Source organism: Zootoca vivipara, chromosome 13 (genome assembly GCF_965207765.1).
Source record: "Zootoca vivipara chromosome 13, rZooViv2.hap1.1, whole genome shotgun sequence".
Taxonomy (NCBI): Eukaryota; Metazoa; Chordata; class Lepidosauria; order Squamata; family Lacertidae; genus Zootoca; species Zootoca vivipara.
In genome coordinates, this window is record NC_142596.1 from 35,794,937 (window position 1) to 35,815,043 (window position 20,107).

Here is a 20,107-nt window from a genome sequence, read left to right on the forward strand (position 1 = left end):
CTTTTGGAATCTGACCAAAATCTTAAATGGCCTTTTTGACCTCTGCTTGGAACATGCATTGTAAATTCTGTATTTGTGTGAGGAATGCTGTGTTAAAGCAACATTTGTTCAAGAATCAAAGCCCCCTTTTAGATTCATCTAAATCTTGTGCCAAGATTCTATATGTGTCTTTTTCTTTTAATATTTGAGTCAGTTTATATCTCTTGCTGGAATATTATTTTTGCATTAGCTCCAACAAATTTCTACTCCTGAGTATGCCCAGTGTTTAATACAACCCATTACGTATTTTCAATTAAATAAAATTTATTTTACTCCAAACGATATTTTCAAGCAATTATCTCATAATAGCGGGCATGCTGCCTCTCGGAGGGAGGCCATTCTGCTCCATCTCTGTATCAGCAAGGATTGAACATTGCACCTCACCTCACATAGAGATGCAGAAGCGGAGATGATGATGGTGATGATGATGATGGTGATGATGATGAGAAAAATAATAATAATAATTTTTTATTTATGCCCCGCCCTCCACAGTAGAAACCGGGCTCAGAGCGGCTGACACCAATAAAATTACAACAAGACATAAAGAAAGAAAAACAATTAGTTAAATTACGGGTTAAAATAAAATTTACATTTAAAATTTTAAATGCAGCCTCATTTTTAAAAAGGCCCAAGTCAAAAACCATAAGGGAGGGTAACACCGGGGTCAGACTGAGTCCAGGCCAAAGGCCAGGCGGAACAGCTCCGTCTTGCAGGCTCTGCGGAAAGATGTCAAATCCCGCAGGGCCCTGGTCTCCTGTGAGAGAGCGTTCCACCAAGTTGGGGCCAGTACTGAAAAGGCCCTGGCCTTAGTTGAGGCCAATCTAACCACCTTATGGCTTGGGATCTCCAGAATGTTATTTGTGGACCTTAAGGTCCTCCGTGGGGCATACCAGGAGAGGCGGTCCCATAGGTACGAGGGTCCTAAGCCGCATAGGGTTTTAAAGGTCAAAACCAGCACCTTAAATCTGATCCTGTACTCCACCGGGAGCCAGTGCAGCTGATAAAGGCAAGGAGAGAGGCACAGTGGGCACCAGAGGAGCCATGGGGCCAAGGTCCCTTCGTTTCCTCCTAAAATAATTGAGGGGGCCACCCCCCTGATGTCAGGGGATCACCAGGGGTCAGCAGAGAGCCCAGCGAGGTCTCTGATGCTGGGACTTCCGAGCAACGCCAGGGGAGTCCGGGAACGTCATGCAGGAGTGACAGGCAGGTACAGAGCCCTGTGATGGAGGGAGAGCCTGGGCAACATCTGAGCAGCTCGGGAACAGAGGGGGAGGTAGTGGCCCCGTCGCCTCAACAACGCAGGGGACTTAAACGTAGGGAAGAAAGGAGGAGACTAGCGGTTTCCAGACTACTGTGTTGGAGGCGTTCCCGCAGAATGCCACTTCCGGGATCTGAAAGTGGCTGAATGGACCTGTGAACTTTAGCTCTGTCTTGTACATATCTGTATAATAAAACGTTGTAAATACACAGACGTGGAGTCGGGAGTCGTTACTTGTGGAAAGTTCGACCAGCTCCCTCACACCTCAGTTGAAGGGAATTCCCATTCAAATGGTTTGTGTGTGCCACGTCATTTGATCAATTATGTAAGGTAGGGCTTACCTGGACCCCCCAATATTTAATTCAAGCTGGCACCCCTGGCGGGCACCCTCCTCTTTGGGTGGAAGCCTTGGGCTTACAGAATGTCCTTTGCATTCATCCCCTGGCGCTTCTCCTGCTGCTTGAGTCTTCACTGGAGGAGTGTTCCAACCCCTGGATGTTGTTTTTTTAAAATAAAAAACTGCCTTTCCCTCTTGTAATAATATTTTGGTGTGTGTGTGTGTTCTCACCCCCTTTCAGCAGTTCCTGACAGCCAGCTCTGCACTATGGGATATGCCCATGACGAACCGCCATCCGCCTGTCCCGATGAGTTTGATGACTTTGTCACATTTGAGGTGAGTGTCTGGACGCAAAGCCTTTTGCTTGCCCCTTGTGACTAAGGCCTGTACAGGGTTGGAGTCTTTACAGCAGCCGCCTCCAGCCTTTTCAGGCCCAGAAGACTGGCCCTAAAACCAAACACGTATTTGGGGACCCCCCGTTGCTTAATTCGTCGGTTTGTTACCTGGTGGGAGTGCTGCTGTGGCGACCCACCTTAAACCAGGCCCACACCGCTTGGTCACTCATGGGTCTCAGCTAGGGATGGGGCCGGGGGAGAAATGCCATTCAGTTTATTTTATTTTTTTATAATATATTTATTGAGATTTTTGCAAAAAATAAAGAAAAAGAGAGCAAGCGGAAAAAGAAAAACAATAGCAAAAAATAACAAAAAATGTGTGTGTGTGTGTGTATGTATATATATATATATATATATATATATATATATATATATATATATATATAAACGGTAACAAAACTAAACAATATCTTATTACAATCTTATCCCCGACTTCCCCGTCCTTCCCTTCCCGGGTCAATTACAAATCTTGTTTCACAGCTTTCGCTATATTAAACCTAATACAGTGGTACCTCGGTTTATGAACACAATTGGTTCCGGAAGTCTGTTCATAAACTGAAGCGTTCATAAACTGAAGCGAACTTTCCCATTGAAAGTAATGGAAAGTGGATTAATCTGTTCACGGAGTACTTAAACTGAAGTGTTCATAAACTGAAGCAAACTTTTCCATTGAAAGTAATGGAAAGTGGATTAATCCGTTCCAGACGGGTCCGCGGAGTACTTAAACTGAAGCGTTCATAAACTGAAGCATGGGTGTAATTGGTTCCAGAAGTCTGTTCATAAACTGAAGCGTTCATAAACTGAAGCGAACTTTCCCATTGAAAGTAATGGAAAATGAATTAATCCGTTCCAGATGGTTCCGCGCCGTTCATAAACTGAAAATTCATAAACCGAGGTATTCATAAACCGAGGTTCCACTGTAATTATATAATTCTCAAAATGTCTTAATTTTAACTATTTCTTTTAATTTCCCTTAGCCTTTTATTTCCCCCTAAAAAGAAAATCTTTTCCTAGTTTCAAATTCTAACAATCCCCATCCCCTTTCTTAATCCCAAATTCTGAATGCCATTCAGTTTAAAGGCAAACTTGCCTAATTCATACTTCTATCCTTCAAAATTGGCTCTTTTTCCAGATTTTGCAATGGAAGTCTGCAGCCAAGTTATCTGTGCAACAGTGCATATACTAAAGTGTGCATATGTTTCTGGAAAATAACATTCATTTATTTATTTTTAAATGCATTATATTACAGAAAATTTCTTTGGAAAAAATCTCTGTTAGGAGACAATTGCCCTAAAATGCTGATGGATTGTTTTGAGGACTTTAAAAAAGAATTCACCAACTGATGAGGAAATGTGGTATTCTTAATCTGCGAGGGCTTTCTTGGCAGCCTCGCAAGGTGGCAGTGCCATGCGCCACCGTTTACGGGATCTCTCACACCCACCGCCCCCCCCACTCCTGCCACATTTATTTTCTTAAGAACGCTTGCTTTTGCAAAGAAGCATCCATCTGTGTGCAGGACTGGATGGAGACCAGAATTATATACCCACTGCTTGAAATTAGTTAGCATGGCCCCTTTTGCTTTCCTTGATAAATGGGCAGGAAGGACTTGGTGGCTTTGATTTCTTGGTGTAGCAGTTGTTTAATTCTCCGTCCTCTAGTCTGCAGGTTCAGGGGTGAGTATTGCAAGCATGAAAGACGGGGGAAGTACAAATCTTTATGCAGGCTTGCCTCACCTTATCCAGTGTCAGGCCTTGTCTCCAATGTGGATTTCCCCCACCTCTTTCTTTGGTTATGCATTAAGGAAGCTTTGCAGGACGATTGAAATATATGGCTGTCGGCCTGTCTTGATGACATGAGTGCTCCGTTTCATGCTAGTCATTTGCCTGGGGCAGAGCAGGATGCAGCAGCTAAAAAAGCTAATACGATTCTGGGCTGCATCAATAGGAGTATAGCATCTAGATCAAGGGAAGTAATAGTACCATTTTATTCCGCTCTGGTCAGACCTCACCTGGAGTACTGTGTCCAGTTCTGGGCACCACAGTTCAAGAAGGATACAGACAAGCTGGAATGTGTCCAGAGGAGGGCAACCAAAACGATGCCTTACGAGGAACGGCTTAGGGAACTGGGTATGTTTAGCCTGGAGAAGAGAAGGTTTAGGAGTGATATGATAGCCATGTTCAAATATATAAAAGGATGTCATATAGAAGAGGGTGAAAGGTTGTTTTCTGCTGCTCCAGAGAAGCGGACATGGGGCAATGGATTGAAGATTCCACCTAAACATTAGGAAGAACTTCCTGACAGTAAGAGCTATTTGACGGTGGAATTTGCTGCCAAGGAGTGTGGTGGAGTCTCCTCCTTTGGAGGTCTTTAAGCGGAGGCTTGACAGCCATCTGTCAGGAATGCTTTGATGGTGTTTCCTGCTTGGCAGGGGGTTAGACTAGATGGCCCTTGTGGTTTCTTCCAACTCTATGATTCTATGATTTTTTGAATGTTGAAGCCTGTGGCCACTGGGTTGCTGCAAAGGTATAGTTGCTTGTGAGCTTTCCACTCCATTCAAAAGAACAGTGTAACCAGCAAATTTGGGGGGGGGCACAGCGTGACAACTACATTTTTTCAAGCCCAATTTATTTCCCTGAGGTCGTGCCCTTGGGCATTTAAAAACTGCATGCAGGTCATATGGCTCCACTCCTCCCCCCCCTTTCATCCCCACTCAGATCTTGCCGCCTCTGCAAATACATCCCAGGTCAGGCAGAGTGAGTGGCAGCTAAATCCATCTGGCTTTGTTTTCTCCTAATGACACTTGAGAAGGTTCAAACAGAGGTTCTCTCCTGTCCCTCAGACTCTCCAGTTACAAGATGAGAGCTTGGTTGGAAGCTGCTTTTGCCCAAAGACAACGCAGAAGTGGGGCCTAGCCGCAGTGATGCAACTTAAGTGTGGCTATTGCTCCTTGGGAGTCAGCGGTTGCCACAGGAGATGAGGCCCTTTCTTTTTATTCTCTTCCCCGCCCTTTAATTTTTTAAAAATACATTTTTATTAATAACTGTTTAATAGTACAGAACAATCCCCTTTTCGTTTTGATGACGGGACAAGGAGAGTGTAAAGTGAAATAATAATTTTTAAAAAATCAAAACCATCAATCTGATGGTGCAGTCTTTCCGAAAGTATCCAAATTCAGGTCCACAATATTCATAGCAGCCAGAATGCTTACAGGAGATGCTTTTGTATTTAATCTCCAATAAAACAGTGCCAATGTGCCACAAAAGAGTCTTTGTATTTTGTTCCTTTAGGCAGGCATAGATCGTTTGTTATTTCCACCACCACCACCAAAGCAAGTTGCCAAAACCAAAGGAGAGCATGCATTTCTCATATTAAAGAATAAATGAAAATAAACAAACAAACCTCTTCCTAGTCTCTCTCTCTCTCTCTCTCTCTCTCTCTCTCTCTCTCTCTCTCTCTCTCTCTCTCTCTCTCTCTCTCTCTCTCTGTTGGCAACGCTGCCCTCTGCTGACTGATCAATATAATACACTTGGGTGATCTTAAAATGCATTCAAAAACGGAATAGCAGCAGCAACAACAAAATCCCTTTATTTGTAGAACACAGTTGTAAGACAGGCATTCGAGGTGTGGTCAAAAACACAACTTGAACCAAGATTGGACAAAATGAGTGTTGGTGGAATTAGGAGAAGTGCTGTAATCGGGCTGGACTGACTTGGGAAGAGACTGAAAGAGGTTGTATTGTATTTTTGAGAGCTTGTATTAGATCAATTGAAAGTGAAGGATGTGTGTATAATGAGTGGAAAGCACCAGAGTCCTGTAAAGCTTGCTTTTGTTCTTTTAACTATGTTCTTTTAACTTTTAACTATGAACACCCTTCATGCAACCTGTCGTTTATGCTTGTGCACAAGTATCCTTTATACTTGTAAAGTACTTAGAAGCCTCGCTGGCTGTTAAGCAGTATATAAATTAATACTAATGATAGTGATGGTGCTGGTTACTAGACCTGTGGTCTAGTAAGACAATCTTGCTTCTGAATTAAAATGAAGATCCATAGCACAGGGTTCCAGGTTCAACCCCCAGCTACTACAGGGCAGGGAAATGCTTAGAAAGTCAGCCATTAAAAAAGAAGCAGTTAAAAGTATGTGGAACAGGATTAAAGTTTCTAGAAGAAAACAGCAAAGTCCAGCTATCCACTAGTGCAAACGCAGGCTTTCAGAGAGGAATTTCCCACACATTCAGACAGCCTACGAATCGAACGGTGTGTAAAGCAGTGGAGCATCTGATGCAGAGCTCTTCGCCATAAAAGCGGAACCATGGCCAGCTGTAGTGGATATACTTCAGGAATCTGCTATACTTTTGGAAAGTGGTCTGTCTGTCTGTCTGTCTGTCTGTCTGTCTGTCTGTCCACTGTGGGTTTGAACACCTCTTGAGATATTAGCACCTACACGGGTTCCCGAGGTGGCAGTCTTTGCCGATGTTGGGATGCTGGGCACCATATTGAATCAAGATGGCAGGCCGAAACGTGACTTTGCCTGATTTTCGACACGGTAGGTCCTAACTCTGCTGATGTGAAGATACTGTCTCCCCATTTGGCAGGACTTTGGCTCGGTTTCACCCAGTTTTTCATGGCAGTTACAAACAAGGTTTCCTGAAGTGCAGGAAGAGACTTTTGCCAATGTATGGTTCCCATCAGATGCTCTGAGTCCTGCATCATTGTGTGTCTGTGTCTGTGTGTCTAGCCCCAAAACTCATAAATCACATTATCAGTTTAAAAATCACATTATTATTTTTAGTTTCTTCAAATGCCTGGGCAGAACCAGACCCTTTCCGCCACCATAGTAGACACTACCATTGTCGACACTTTCCATCAACCATAGTGCTTTTGTGTCTCATGAACTAGTCCAGCCATTGCACTGGATATATGGAGTCTTGGCTCGTCTGCCTGTCGTCTTGATTTAGAGAAGCTCTGCTCATTCTGGGGCTGGAGGAGAGCCGCCTTCTAATCGCAACTTGTCTTTTGTTGCTTTTTGCAAATGATTACTTAAGGACTATGTTCCTGTGTGCTCAGTGATGTGAGGAATGTCAGGTGGCTGAAGTTGACTGAATCCCTTTATCTCCTTAAGCTTGGACATTGCTTCCTCTGGGGCACAGCGTACTTTCTGTGAAAACAGTGTTTTTTGTGGGGGGGGGAGGGAGAGAGAGCGCTAGCTCAACCATGCAATTACATTAGTCAGGTGCTTTTTTTTGAATCACGTGTGAAATCTGCAGTTGCACACAGCCCCATAAATCTTGGACCTACTGTAGCATCACCAATTACTTCTAGGTAAGCAAGGCCACGCCCTAGATATCTGGGTGGGGCTGTCCTCAATTAACCCCATCACATATGGCAGTAATGGCCAACCAGATACTTCTGGGAGCTCTTCTGTGTCCCCAGCATCTGTTACTCTGAGGTAGAGTGCCTCTAGATATGGTGGCTCAGCTTAGCAACCATGTCTAGCTTTGGGAGATAGACCTATAAGAGGAGTGGCAAAGCTTTTTTCAGCCAGAGGGCTGCATTTCCCTCAAAGTAATATTCGGGGGGGGGACATGGTGGGTGGGGCCAGAGGCAAAAGTGGGTGGGGGCATGGATGCTAATTTTACCTTTGTACAGTAGGCTGATCGCCGAAGAATTGAATTATGGTGCTTGAGGAGACTCTCGAGAGTCCCATGGACTGCAAGAAGATCAAACCTATCAATCCTTAAGGAAATCAGCCCTGAGTGCTCACTGGAAGGACAGATCCTGAAGCTGAGGCTCCAATACTTTGGCCACCTCATGAGAAGAGAAGATTCCCTGGAAAAGACCCTGATATTGGGAAAGGTTGAGGGCACAAGGAGAAGGGGACGACAGAGGACGAGATGGTTGGACAGTGTTCTTGAAGCCACGAACATGAGTTTGACCATACTGCCGGAGGCAGTGGAAGACAGGAGTGCCTGGCGTGCTATGGTCCATGGGGTCATGAAGAGTCAGATATGACTAAACGACTAAACAACAACAGTAGGCATGTTTCTGCACACACCCACACGGATCCCTCTATCCTCCATTCTGGGCACCACAATTTAAGGAGGATATTGACAAGCTGGAAGGTGTGCAGACGAGGGCAAGCAAGATGATCAAGAGGGTCTAGAAACCAAGCCTTATGAGGAATGGTTGAGGAAGCTGGGTATGTTTAGGCTGGAGAAGAGGAGATTGAGAAGAGATAGGATTGCCATATTCAGATATCTTAAGGACTGTTACATGGAAGGAGCAATCTTGTTTTCTCCTGCTCTGGAGGGTAGGAATCAAACCAGTGGCTTCAAGATACAAGAAAGGAGATTCCGACTAAACATCAGGAAGAACTTTCTGACAGTAAGAGCTATTGGACAGTGGAACTGACTCCCACAAGAGGTGGGGGACTCTCCTTCCTTGGAGGTTTTTAAGCAGAGGTTGGATGACCATCTGTCATGTGTGCTTGAGTTGAGATTCCTGCATTGCAGGAGGTTGGACTAGATGACTCCTGGGGTCTCGACCAACTCTACAATTCTATGATTCTACTAGCTGACCCGGCCACGCGTTGCTGTGGTTCTTTCCTGTGATTCCCCACCCCACCCTGTCCCGATCCATGACTTATCCTGTATCCTGCCCCTCCTCCCTCCACCCCGGCTCATCCCTGTGTTTCGGTAGGATACCCTTCCCTCTGTTGTCCCTGGGGAGTGTTGGCCCCAACCCCCGGTACCTTCCTACATTGGCCCCCACCCTTGGAGAAGGAAATGTCAGTTTCTGGGTTCCATTTCCCAGTATTTACTTTTGCCTGAGCCCTCTGTTGTCCCCTCCCCCCTGTATCTCCATACATTGGCCCCTGCGCACGCATCGTGAACATTTCTATATATTTAGATTAAGGATTGGGGTGACGATGCGCCCTGGGACACAGAGAACTACTTAAAAAATACTGACGGGTGTGTGTGTCAAATAGCGAAGCCCCACAGCCCCGTAGCAACAGACAGGCCCAGACAGAAGGAGGGGGGGGTCATATGGGCCACTTGACGTGGGCCTCCGAATCTAAAGGGGGCCTCGGTCAGCATATTCACAATCAGTAAAATGAAAACAGTAACAAAAGGGTTAAAAACAGGGACACATTATGTACCTGGCCCGAGCCTCTGTCTGGCCCTGCAAGGGCCTGGCAACAGAAGGCGTGTTCTGAAGCACCCGAGTTGTTCAGTTCCATAAAAAACCTAGGAAGTGGCAAGGGGAATGTAGGGGATTGTAAATGGGGTAGGGGGTGGCCATTACAAATATCTGAGGACTTAAACTGGGGAGAGAAAGTGCATGGTTGTTTTTTTGTTTTTGTTTTTAAAAAAGACAGAGGCTTGCAATCAGTTGTAGTATTTGTTGTTTCTCCTAAAATAAGACATACCCATAAAATAAGCCATAGCAGGATTTCTAAGCATTTGTGCAATATAAGCCATACCCCGAAAATAAGACATAGTGATAGGCGCAGTTCTGGAGGGCCCCAAGGAAGAGGCAAGGCTGGACACGTAATAAAAAAAAGACATCCCCTGAAAATAAGCCACTGTGGGTTGTTTTTAGGAAAAATAAATATAAGACGGTGTCTTATTTTCGGAGAAACACGGTAAAGCCTAGGTTAAAAGGGGCACGACTGCCCTTACTTAAAATGGCCGCTGGAGCCTCGCATGTGACACAACACCCACTAAATTATAAAGCGAAAACCCCTCGCTGTGCCCCCAAGTGTGTGTTAGGAGAAATAAAGCTGCCAGGCATTTATTAATGCAGCCGCCGGGAGAGGCTTTGGGGGGTGGAATGGCTGTTTTGGTGGTGGTTGGACAGTTGCTCCCCCCACCCTACGTCAGCCCATAACCTATTTGGGCTCCTCCTCCCCCCACCTCCCACCCAGGGCTCCATTCGGGATAGTATTTAAAGGGCTCTAGAGCTGAGGCCTAGTCTGTAAAATGGAGCCGGGGCCTAGTCTTTAGGCTGTAAAGTAGAGGCAAGGCCTTGGCTTGGGCTAGTATTTAAATGTGACCCAAGGCCTCCGCCCTGCATCTCCATTCCTTGGCCCTGGCCTGACTCTGTGGGTTGTCTGGTAATAGGCCCCCTTCATATCCCCCTGAGCCTCAGAGTCCCCCTGTTTTACAGGATCTCATAGCGGAGGCAGGGTTTGTGGGTGTGGCGCATTGTTGTGGCTAATCCCTGTGACTGCCCCATGTGTCCCGATCCATGATCTATTCTGTTTGTTCCCCCCCCCCGTCCGTGACCGGCGTATCTCATGACGTTTTGAAGGATGGTATTTATTTTTGTCTTGTGGTTATTTGATGGGGGATTTTTTGGGGGTAGTGGTGCTAAATTGTAAAGTAAAAACCCCTTGCCGTGCCCCCAAGTGCTTTGCTGTGGGTTACCCCCCCACGGGCCTAGTGGGGGCCTACATAAAACAAAGGCCTAGGGGTCTGATAATGGCCGCCTTGGTGGTTTCAGTTGCTTGGTTGATGATGTCATTTGGTTTGTGGGTGTGGCTTAGATTTCACAGGAAGGGAGGGGGTGGAGGAGGGTATAACGCCACTTGAGGGCGCTGTTTGACTTGGTGGAAAACCAGGTTTCTGCCTGCCCAGATGCGAAATTTGAGGGGTTCTTGTCCCCAACAACCATCGGGAAGTGGCCTGGATCGTTGTGTCAAAATTTCAGGACGATCGGTCAAGCGGTTATGGAGAAAAGTGCGGCCGACACTTTCAAGATTTTTACATTTTTATATATATATAGATGATCCAGGCAAGCAAGAAGCATTATCAGAGTTCAATGATAAAGTCTAGCAAGGCAAAAATACTCAAGGAGGGTGTGAAGCAAGAATGGAGAGAGACCTGGGGGGGGGCATATGGAGAAGCCCCCAAGCCTGAGGTTCCCTGTTCTTGACCTGTATCATCTACAAATTGGCTTCCCATTATTTAAAGCCACCAAAGTCTGTACATGGCCATCACCATCACTTCCTGCAGCAGTGAATCCCACAGTTAGACCCGATGGCATCGAAATCCTTCCATTTTCCTATCCCTAATCCCTTGGCAATCAGTTTCTCTGCATGACAGCCCCCCCTCCCTTTTTGTATAGGGAGAGAGAAATGTTCATGAGCTAGAAAGGGGGGGGGGTGTTCCTTTGACACAAGTTTAAAACATTAGCTTAGCTGTTTTTGTTCAAAGGTGGCTGAGGTCTGCGTTGCAAGAATTGAGCCTTCCCAGCCTGCCAGTGAAACACCGGCAGGGAAATGGGGGTGGGCTGGGTGGGGGGAGATTAGCCTGTAGGCTGTTATCTGGGGAGTTCAAGAACAAAAGGAACTCTGTTGAGAGAGCTGAGGCCAGTTTGTTCAAACCAGCCCAGTTTGTACTTCCTGATCGCTTCTTGCCTCCTCCCCACCCCCAGCAGAAAGCCAGGAGGTGCGTGTGTTTCTAAGTAAGCGTATCCAGAGTTGGACTTTCGCTTTTCAGAGTAGGAACTTTGCCTGCCTCCAGGTAAAAGATTATCCCCCGGCTTTAAAAGGAAAACGGTGCCAATCCGAGGTGCTAACATGGTCCGAATTCCGGTCCTCTCTGGAATGCTCTAGCGCAGCCCCTCAGGTGGGTTTCGAGGCAGTTCGGCCTGTGTTGGGAGGGGTACTCGCCTGTCCATCTGTCCGCCCATAACACTTCGGCCATACCTAGTCAGCGTTTTCCCTGAGCCTGCTAAGACGTGGTGTTCTCCACCTGTGAGTTTGTATGTGTGGGTGCATGTTTTAAAAGAAGGGTGTACTTCTGCGGGGGTTTGTGCTCTCCCAGTATCGTTGAGCTCATCCAGGAAGGAAAAGGGTTTGGATCTGTTGAGCAACAGAGAAACCGGTTTTGTGGGGAGGCTGGGGAGCAGCGAGGTCAGCACAAGCAATTGATGTAAATCATTTCTTCGAATGGTTGCAGAATTAACACACTGTGGATCCTGCGGAGTTTGGGAAATAGAGGAAGGTGCTTGCATAAAATATTCTGTTCAGCAATCAACAGGTTTTTTTGGAAGTAATTGTTATTTGATTTTACAGATGTAGAGTTGTAACAATGCAAAATACATATCCATATTTAGAGATTGCTCTAGAATCTCCCCTCCATGAGTCCTATTATAAACATTTTCAACTGTGTATTATTTCATCATCCAAATTTTATGTCTCTCCAGTTTATCCATAGAATCTTCTACATTACAAGTGTTATTGCAATCCTGCTAATGTTTTCATCTGCTTACAGTGGTCTCTGAAGTAAATCATAAATTTTCCCCATTCTTTATTGAAGTTTTGTTCAGCAGTAGTTTGCACCTTACAGCGCTACAGTCCTCAGAAGTTTGAGGTGGCAGCGGCCAGGGAGTGGGCATTTTCTGTGGCCTCCCCTAAGCTGAGGGATCCCCTCCTCGCATCTGGCACCTTCTATATGTTGTTTTCGTTGTGTACCTCTTACCTACAACATCTGATCTCTCTCTTTACCCACCGTATTCTCTTGTCTGTAGTTTTGTTTCCACTGCTTTTAATACTGTAATTTTTTAATTGGTGTACCCCACCCCAGGAACTCATGGTGAAGGTGTGCATATGAAATCTCCTCCTTCGTTTGATTACTCTGCAAGCATTAAGTGCAGACATTTCCAGTATCCATAAGAAAGTTGCTTTTTTATATATGCGTCCCCCACTCTTTCCCTTGCCACCACCAATCCTTCGGCTGTTCTTCCCAGAGACTCTGGAGTCCTTTTCCATTAGGGGAGGATGGAGATCTTATCAGAGCTAGTGGTAATGATGTTCCCTGAAGGCAATTCCACGTGCTGTTAAGGTTGGGGTGTGTATGGAAAGAATAGGCTTATAGAGAAAATAGGAAGCTGCCTTATACAGGTGAAACTCGGAAAATTAGAATATCTTCGAAAAGTGCATTTATTTCAGTAATGCAACTTATTATTTTTTCTTTTTCTTTAAATTTTTACAAATGCTTTCTTTTGGAAATTCCACAGTAATAAAACAAATAGTTACAAAAATAAACATCACTATTACATTTCATTAATTACATTCCATTTATAATTGACCTGTCTAATGACAAAGAATTACAATTGTAACAAATAAAGGCTTGACATATCATGCCTTGCATGTCATGCATCTATCTCATATATTGGTTTCACCTTTTAAGTTGCGTTACTGAAATAAATGCACTTTTTGACGATATTGTAATTTTCCGAGTTTCACCTGTACTGAGCCAAACCCCTGGTTCATCTAGCTCAGTATTGTCAACACTGGCTGGCAGTGGCTCCATGAGGTTTCAGGCGGGGGACATTCCCAGCCCTACCTGGAGATGGTGGGGATCGAACCTGGGGGCTTCTGCTCTAGCACTGAGCTACAAACACATGTTTAAGCATCCATATGTGGCTTGCAGGATAGCCATCCCTGGTCTACACACAGACCTGCAGCTATTCAAAGTTTCAGGCATGGATCTCTCTAAGCCCCACTTAGAGATGCCAGAGATTGAACCTGGGACCTTCTGCATGAAGAGCAGGTGGTCTTAGACTAAGATAGGGCTCTACAGAACTACTTCTTTTTTTAAGGATGTGTGAGTAAACATAACAGGCCAGGGTACTGGACCTGAGCTATTGCATTGAATGGAACCTGTGGTATAACTGGGGCAGGCATCCTTGACAGCTGTTCTTAAGCTTGTCCATAATGCAATTAAGTTAAGTGATTGTGAATATAACTTTTTGTAACTGCAGTGTGTTGTTGCTTGTTCCCTCGCAACCTATGGTGAAGATTCAGGTAGGTAGCCGTATTGCTCTGACGCAGTTGAAATAAATAAAAAAATAAGAAAATTGTCCAGTAGCACCTTAGAGACCAACGAAGTTTGTTCTGGGTATAAGCTTCCGTGTGCATGCACACTTCTTCAGATACCTTTTCTTATCAACCTCACAAAGAAACTTGCAAGTATCTGAAGAAGTTTGCATGCACACGAAAGCTTATATCCAGAACAAACTTAGTTGGTCTCTAAGGTGCTACTGGACAATTTTCTTATTTATTTATTTCAACCTATGGTGAAAACATTAAAGACTGGCTGACAGAAGGGGCAAAAAAACCCTCAACCTCTGCTATAATGTTAGCAGGTTGTTTTTTGCAGAGAATGCAAGTGTTACTACTGTATTTGATATTACCTTGAACGCAAAATGTAAAAGACTTGGACACTGAGCCTTTATTTTATTTTTTACTGTTTATATGTGTTGTTGTTTTCAAGACTCCGTTTGCCACTTCTTTCTCCCCCCTCCCCCCCTTTTAAATTGAGTATTTGTTCAACGTTGCCTGGGCAATTCATAGAAAAGATTTATCTGTAGAATGTGCTGAGGTCAGGCCTGCTGGTAACACGAAAAACAAACTTCCTTAGCGGAGGAATCTGCAAAGGTCTTTCAACAGCTGCCCTGGAAACCAGCTGCCCTTCCTGAGGCTGTAAAATGGGGGCGAGGTGCAGGCGGGGAGATGGATTCCCCCCCCCCCCAGGTGACAGTTTAACTTTTTTTTTTTGCTCTTGCTGCAGCAGCAGTTTTTTTTGGAGGCTTTGCTTTTTGGTAAATGGATATCTAAGTTAGGAATGTGAGCCTGTCTCCCAGGCATCTTGGCTGAGGGTTTAATATTTAATTGGAGGGAACAAAAGAGAAATGACCAGGCAAGGCTTTACCTGCTGTTGCTCCAAAGCAGTGCTGTTTGTCAAGCGGCTGAAACTTAGAACTCCTTCGGAGATGTGCTCTCTCTACTTTGCCTATTGAGGAGCAGAAGCCGCTTCTCCTGTGTGCCAATGCACACAAACACTGGTGTAGAGCTGCGACTTTAAAACCAGCTTTTGCCAACCTGGTGCCCTCCAGATATTTGGACTACAACTCCCACTTAGACCCCCCCCCTTTTCTGCCCAGTGGAGGGGACCAAGAAACAGTCACCCATGCCTTCGTCAAATGAAAGCTGAGCTACTGCGTTCCTCCCTCGTGGGGCTGCCCTTGAATGTGGGGTTGCAAACGGATGAATGTATTGATTAGAGCAGGCACCCCCAACCTCCGTCCCTCCAGATGTTTTGGACTTCAATTTCCATCATCCCCGACCACTGGTCCTGCTAGCTAGGGATCGTGGGAGTTGTAGGCCAAAAACATCTGGAGGGCCGCAGGTTGGGGGTGCCTGGATTAGAGTATTGAACTGGAACTGGAGAAACTTACCTCAGCCTTCTGACTTTGGGCCTAACCCAGGCTTCCTCAACCTTGGCCCTCCAGATGTTTCGAGACTACAATTCCCATCATCCCTGACCACTGGTCTTGCTAGCTAGGGATCATGGGAGTTGTAGGCCAAAAACATCTGGAGGGCTGAGGTTGAGGAAGCCTGGCCTAACCTGTCCTATCCCTCAGGGTGGTCATGAGGGAAAAACGGGGAGAACCTTTACCATACGTTCTGTGAAATAAAGGTATGATATAAGAGTAATAAATCTTTTAAAAAAGGAACATTGACAAGAGCTATCAGTTTTGAACTGGTTTTTTGGGGGGACAGGGGATATGGTTAAGCAAGCTGGCAGAGGGTTTCAGTTCTTAAAAAAATAGTTAAATGTTACTCTGTTAAGGGGACTTTGATCAGTTTTCACACTTCAGCTCAAGGCTTCAGGATCATGCTGAAAATCTAGAGAGAAATACAGTTTTGGAGTGATCCTCTGTTTACCTGTCTCCTGTATGCCTTTGACATTTAAGCGAGTGGCATGAAAGCTTGCAAAATCTTGCTGCTAAGCACATGGTGTCTCCTTTAATAACCTTTCTTGATACAGAACTTTGCAGTGTTTTTGAAAAAGCTCCTCTGAACTTGATATGGGCGTGCATTTATTTGTTTTCCCCTGGTGTGCAAATTTAATAGTCAAGAGTCAAGATGACCTTGGAGTAATTTGCCTGCTTTTGCATTCTCTTTGGAGTAGAAGGGAATAAGCGGTATTCTCCCAGAGATTATTCTGACGTGTGTTCAGCAGAAATAAGTGCCTTTAAAAAAGTGGGGGGAAGGTGTTAAAACACAAATGGATATGTGTAACCTGGATTTGTTGGTTGCTTGTTGAAAAGGTCTGTCCTTAATGGCTCGAAAAGCAATACACTCTGAAGGCTTTTGTTTTTATTTACTAGAGCGTTGTACCCAACGTTGCTCAGGAATTCTAAGAAACAATAAAAGCAGTGCAGTTTTGAAATGTTCCATTGGTGATCTTGATTAAAATGGGCATCTATCTAGTTGTATCCAAACATAGATGAAAACCTGCTCCTTGATCTCAGGACCCATTGTGCAAAAATTTGGAAGTATCCAGCTACGCAGTGAACAAACAACTTTCCAAAATATATAGTAGATTTAGTACATGTCTATCCACCTGTCCTTCTACTGTGGAACTCAAGGCACTGTGACATTGGGGGTTCCCAGGCTGTGTCTCCCAGGCACTGACCAGATCAGATCTACTTAGCCTGAGTAGATTAGCTGCATCACATGTTCTCTGGACCCTACCCTGGGACCATTCCTAATAGCAGGACACAGATTGCAAATATTTCAGTTACCTGCTTCATTTATCTGATTTAACGCTCTAACGTCTGAATCCAGCCTCGTGGTTTGTTTTGATCCAAACAAACCATGTGTGGTAAGCCAAGAACAAACCTTGGTCACACCTCATGGTTTGTTCATAGTAGAATGTAGACAAATGGTAGGGCTGGCTGGCTGGGCTGGCTATAGATATGTCTGTTTATGTTTGTGTTTTAAATGGGGGGGGGTATTCTGTGACTCTGAAAACCCAAGGCCTTATACTGTTAATGATGTTACAAGCCTGGTTGGCAGTGGTGTTTAGTGACCAAGTTCTGAGAGGAGAGAGAGAGAGAGATGATTGCTTTGAGAATGTTAGGTGGGACCTGGATCAGGTCAGTGCATTCTGATTGGTCTGGATGGTGGCATGCTCTGATTGGCTGGAGGTTCTTGACAGTTGGGATTTAACTGTCAGTTGGGAGAAAGACAGTTGAGGAGTTGGAGGGAAAGGAAGGGCTGATTCTCAGCTGGCCCCCACCTGCCTTAATCTTATATACAGCCAGCCCAAGGGGTGGCCCTGCTTGTCACCTTCCTCCTCAGTCCTAGGGTTGCCCTTGTAGAACTCAGCGAGGAGGAAGAGGATGAGAACAAAACTAGAACTAGTCTGGCTCCCCCTACTGTTGGGCTCCCTGCCTTCCACCCTACCAGTCCCAACAAGTGCCATCCATCAATTATGTTACGCCAAACCATGACTTCGCTCCCGGTAGTTGGGGAAGAGCACAGTGGCCAAATTTTTCTCCCTGTGCAGATGAGGCCGTTGTAATAGAGTTTATGAAGAAGTATACATCAGTAAGTGTGCATGTGTACCTTCAGTGAAGGAGGTATGTTAAGACCCTCCTTCTCAAAATGGCCTACTCCATTCAGTACTCCATCCCTCTCTTTTCATTCTAGCTCCAGGAACATAGGAAGCTGCCCAATACTGAGCCAGATCATTGGTCTGTCTAGCTCAATATTGACAACACTGACTGGCAGCGGTTCTCCAGAGCTTCAGCAGGAGCCTCTCCCAGACACCACATGGAGATGTTAGGGATTGAACCTGGAGCCTTCTGCATACAAAGCAGTTGTTCTACCACTGAGAGAGAGCCCTTCTTCCTGAAAAGGCTTTCTGCTGAAAGACAACATAGTTGTGATTTGAAGTTGTCACGATCTCTCTCTCTCTCTCTCTCTCTCTCTCTCTCTCTCTCTCTCTCTCTCTCTCTGTGTGTGTGTGTGTGTGTTCTTACATTGCTTTTTCTCCTCTTCTCTGCAACAGGCAAATGAAGTGACAGACAGTGCGTACATGGGCTCAGAGAGCACCTATAGCGAGTGTGAGACTTTCACGGACGAAGACACCAGCACGCTGGTGCATCACGAGATGCACGATGAAGTAGAAACGGATAGCGCGATCGATTCCGCTGTGCACTCGGAGTTCACGGACCCCATCGAGGAGCCTGAGAACGGGTAGGTGCTTTATGTTGGCGATGGGGTAGGACAGCAGGGACTTGAACTTAAAGCAGAGATTTGGAAGCTTAGTTTCTTGGCAGACCAGCCTTAGGAAGCACAAAACGAAGGGGTAAGTGGCCATTTCTTCCCTCCCCAAAATGTAAGGGCTGCATTCGTGCATCACAGTAAGCCATAAAACCACGGTTTACTGTGTGAGAGCCAATCACACCTGTTTCTCTTCTCTCTCTACCAATGCTACGAAGAAACAATCCGCTATCCCTGGCTTCGCGGTTGCGTCCGTTGCCCTGATTGTGGTTGGGTTTCCTCCAAACCAGCCGCAGTGCCAAACCTATGTTTGTTCTTGGCTAAATGATCGTGAAAACCTTTTAAAACTTCCAGCCACGGTGATGAGTTCCACATCTGGCATGGAGAGCCAGGACAATGTTTTACCATGGCATGTGAACTGGGCCAAGGGGAGCCTTTGCTGGATCTGATCAGCAGCCTATCAAGCTTAGCAATCTGTTTCCAGCAGTGGCTAACCAGAAGCCGGCCATTGTCTCCCGCGTTGCTTATTAGCATCTGATATTCAGGGCACACCGATTCTGGAGGCAGCACAGCCATTGTAACCTGTTGGTAGCCATTAATAGCCTTATCCTCCCCAGATGCATCTAATCCCCTTTCTAAAGCTATCTAAGCCACTTGCCATCATCACACCTTCGTGGCAACCAGTTCCCATGTGTTTATATATGCTGCGTGAAGAAGTACTTCTGTTATTCTGCCTGTTTTTGCCATTGGTCAGGGACCCACAGGTGGCTGCAGGCTGATAGGCTTCTCGTCCCTGGTTTATGGAATTTGCATTTATTTCATTTAAACATTTGTATCAGGTGTCTTTCCTAGGTCAACTCTGCCCAAGGTGGCAAATGGAAAATGAACCATAAAAATACAGTAATCTAATAAAAGCACTTTTTAAAAATAATATTTATTCATTTTATAAGAAACAAAAAGAAGAATACAACAATACAAACAAAACAAAACAAACAAACATATAAAACATACACATACATTTCTTATATATACCTAATTTTCATTAACATCTTCAGGTGACTTCCCTCAGTCCCTTCCTTCTGAATTTCATTGTAATACATCTTTAGCAATCTATTCACCATTTTCTCATAATCAATTATTAATTTAATTATTCCATTAACTATAACCAATTACTTAAATTCTACATTTATTTAATTCTACCTCCAAATCTTAAATTTAATGCTTATAGCCTATTTTTTTATCTTCGCTAAGGGAAATAATTTTCTAAATATTACAATATTTTTTCAAATATGTTTTACATTTTTTCCAATCTTCTTCCACCATCTCTTCCTCCTCCCAGTCATTTCAGCGAGTTCCATAAAGTCCAGCATCTTCATTTGCCCACTTTAAAGTAAAAATAAAAAGGCACTATGTTGAGATACAGTTCAGGCAGTATAAAAACAGTTTTGAGAGTCACAACAGAGAAATAGCATGAACAATTAAAACACTCTTAAATATGGCAACTGAGGGAGTTCTGTCTGATAGAGGCTGTCCTTGAACAGGCCTTGCCTCATGTCCCCACCAATCTAACTAGGACCTAGGAGAGCAGGGTTCAAATCTCCACTCAGCCATGGAGCTCATTTGGTGACCTTGGGCCAGTCACCATCTTTGAGACTAACTGACCACAGAGTTGCTGTGACGATGAAAAGGGGAGGAGGAGAAATATGTACACTGTCCCAAGATACTTGGCAGATAAAGGTGGTATATAAATGCAATAAGTAAGCAAGTAAGTAAATTTTAAGGGCAGGCCAACTGTGCATGGCCTCAGGCCCTGGTCTTAAAGCCCAGGCAAAAACGAGGCCTGGAAATGACAGCCTGTGGGTTTCTGGAAGGAATTGCCCTTCTTTTCTGGGGAATGAAGACAGTGGTATTAGGACTAAAGTACTAGAAAGGTGAATGGAGGATCAAAATGGCAACTAGCTGTATTGCATAGGAGCCAGCTGCAGGGGGCTGA

The 20,107-nt window shown here is 44.9% G+C and overlaps 1 protein-coding gene across 13 annotated transcripts in view; it reads left to right on the top strand.

The window, feature by feature from the left end:
* Positions 1 to 20,107, top strand: part of RAB11FIP3 (RAB11 family interacting protein 3) — a 98,621-nt gene that overhangs the window by 48,152 nt on the left and 30,362 nt on the right. For 5 of the 13 annotated variants that reach the window (XM_035131071.3, XM_088657024.1, XM_035131065.3 and 2 more), the window contains 2 exons: positions 1,876 to 1,970; positions 17,900 to 18,087. In XM_035131071.3, coding sequence (XP_034986962.2) covers positions 1,876 to 1,970; positions 17,900 to 18,087 — 283 coding nt within the window. Of the gene's footprint in view, positions 1 to 1,875; positions 1,971 to 11,415; positions 11,788 to 17,899; positions 18,088 to 20,107 lie in introns of those variants that run through there. The other 8 variants (XM_088657023.1, XM_088657025.1, XM_035131066.3 and 5 more) reach the window with 4 other exon arrangements.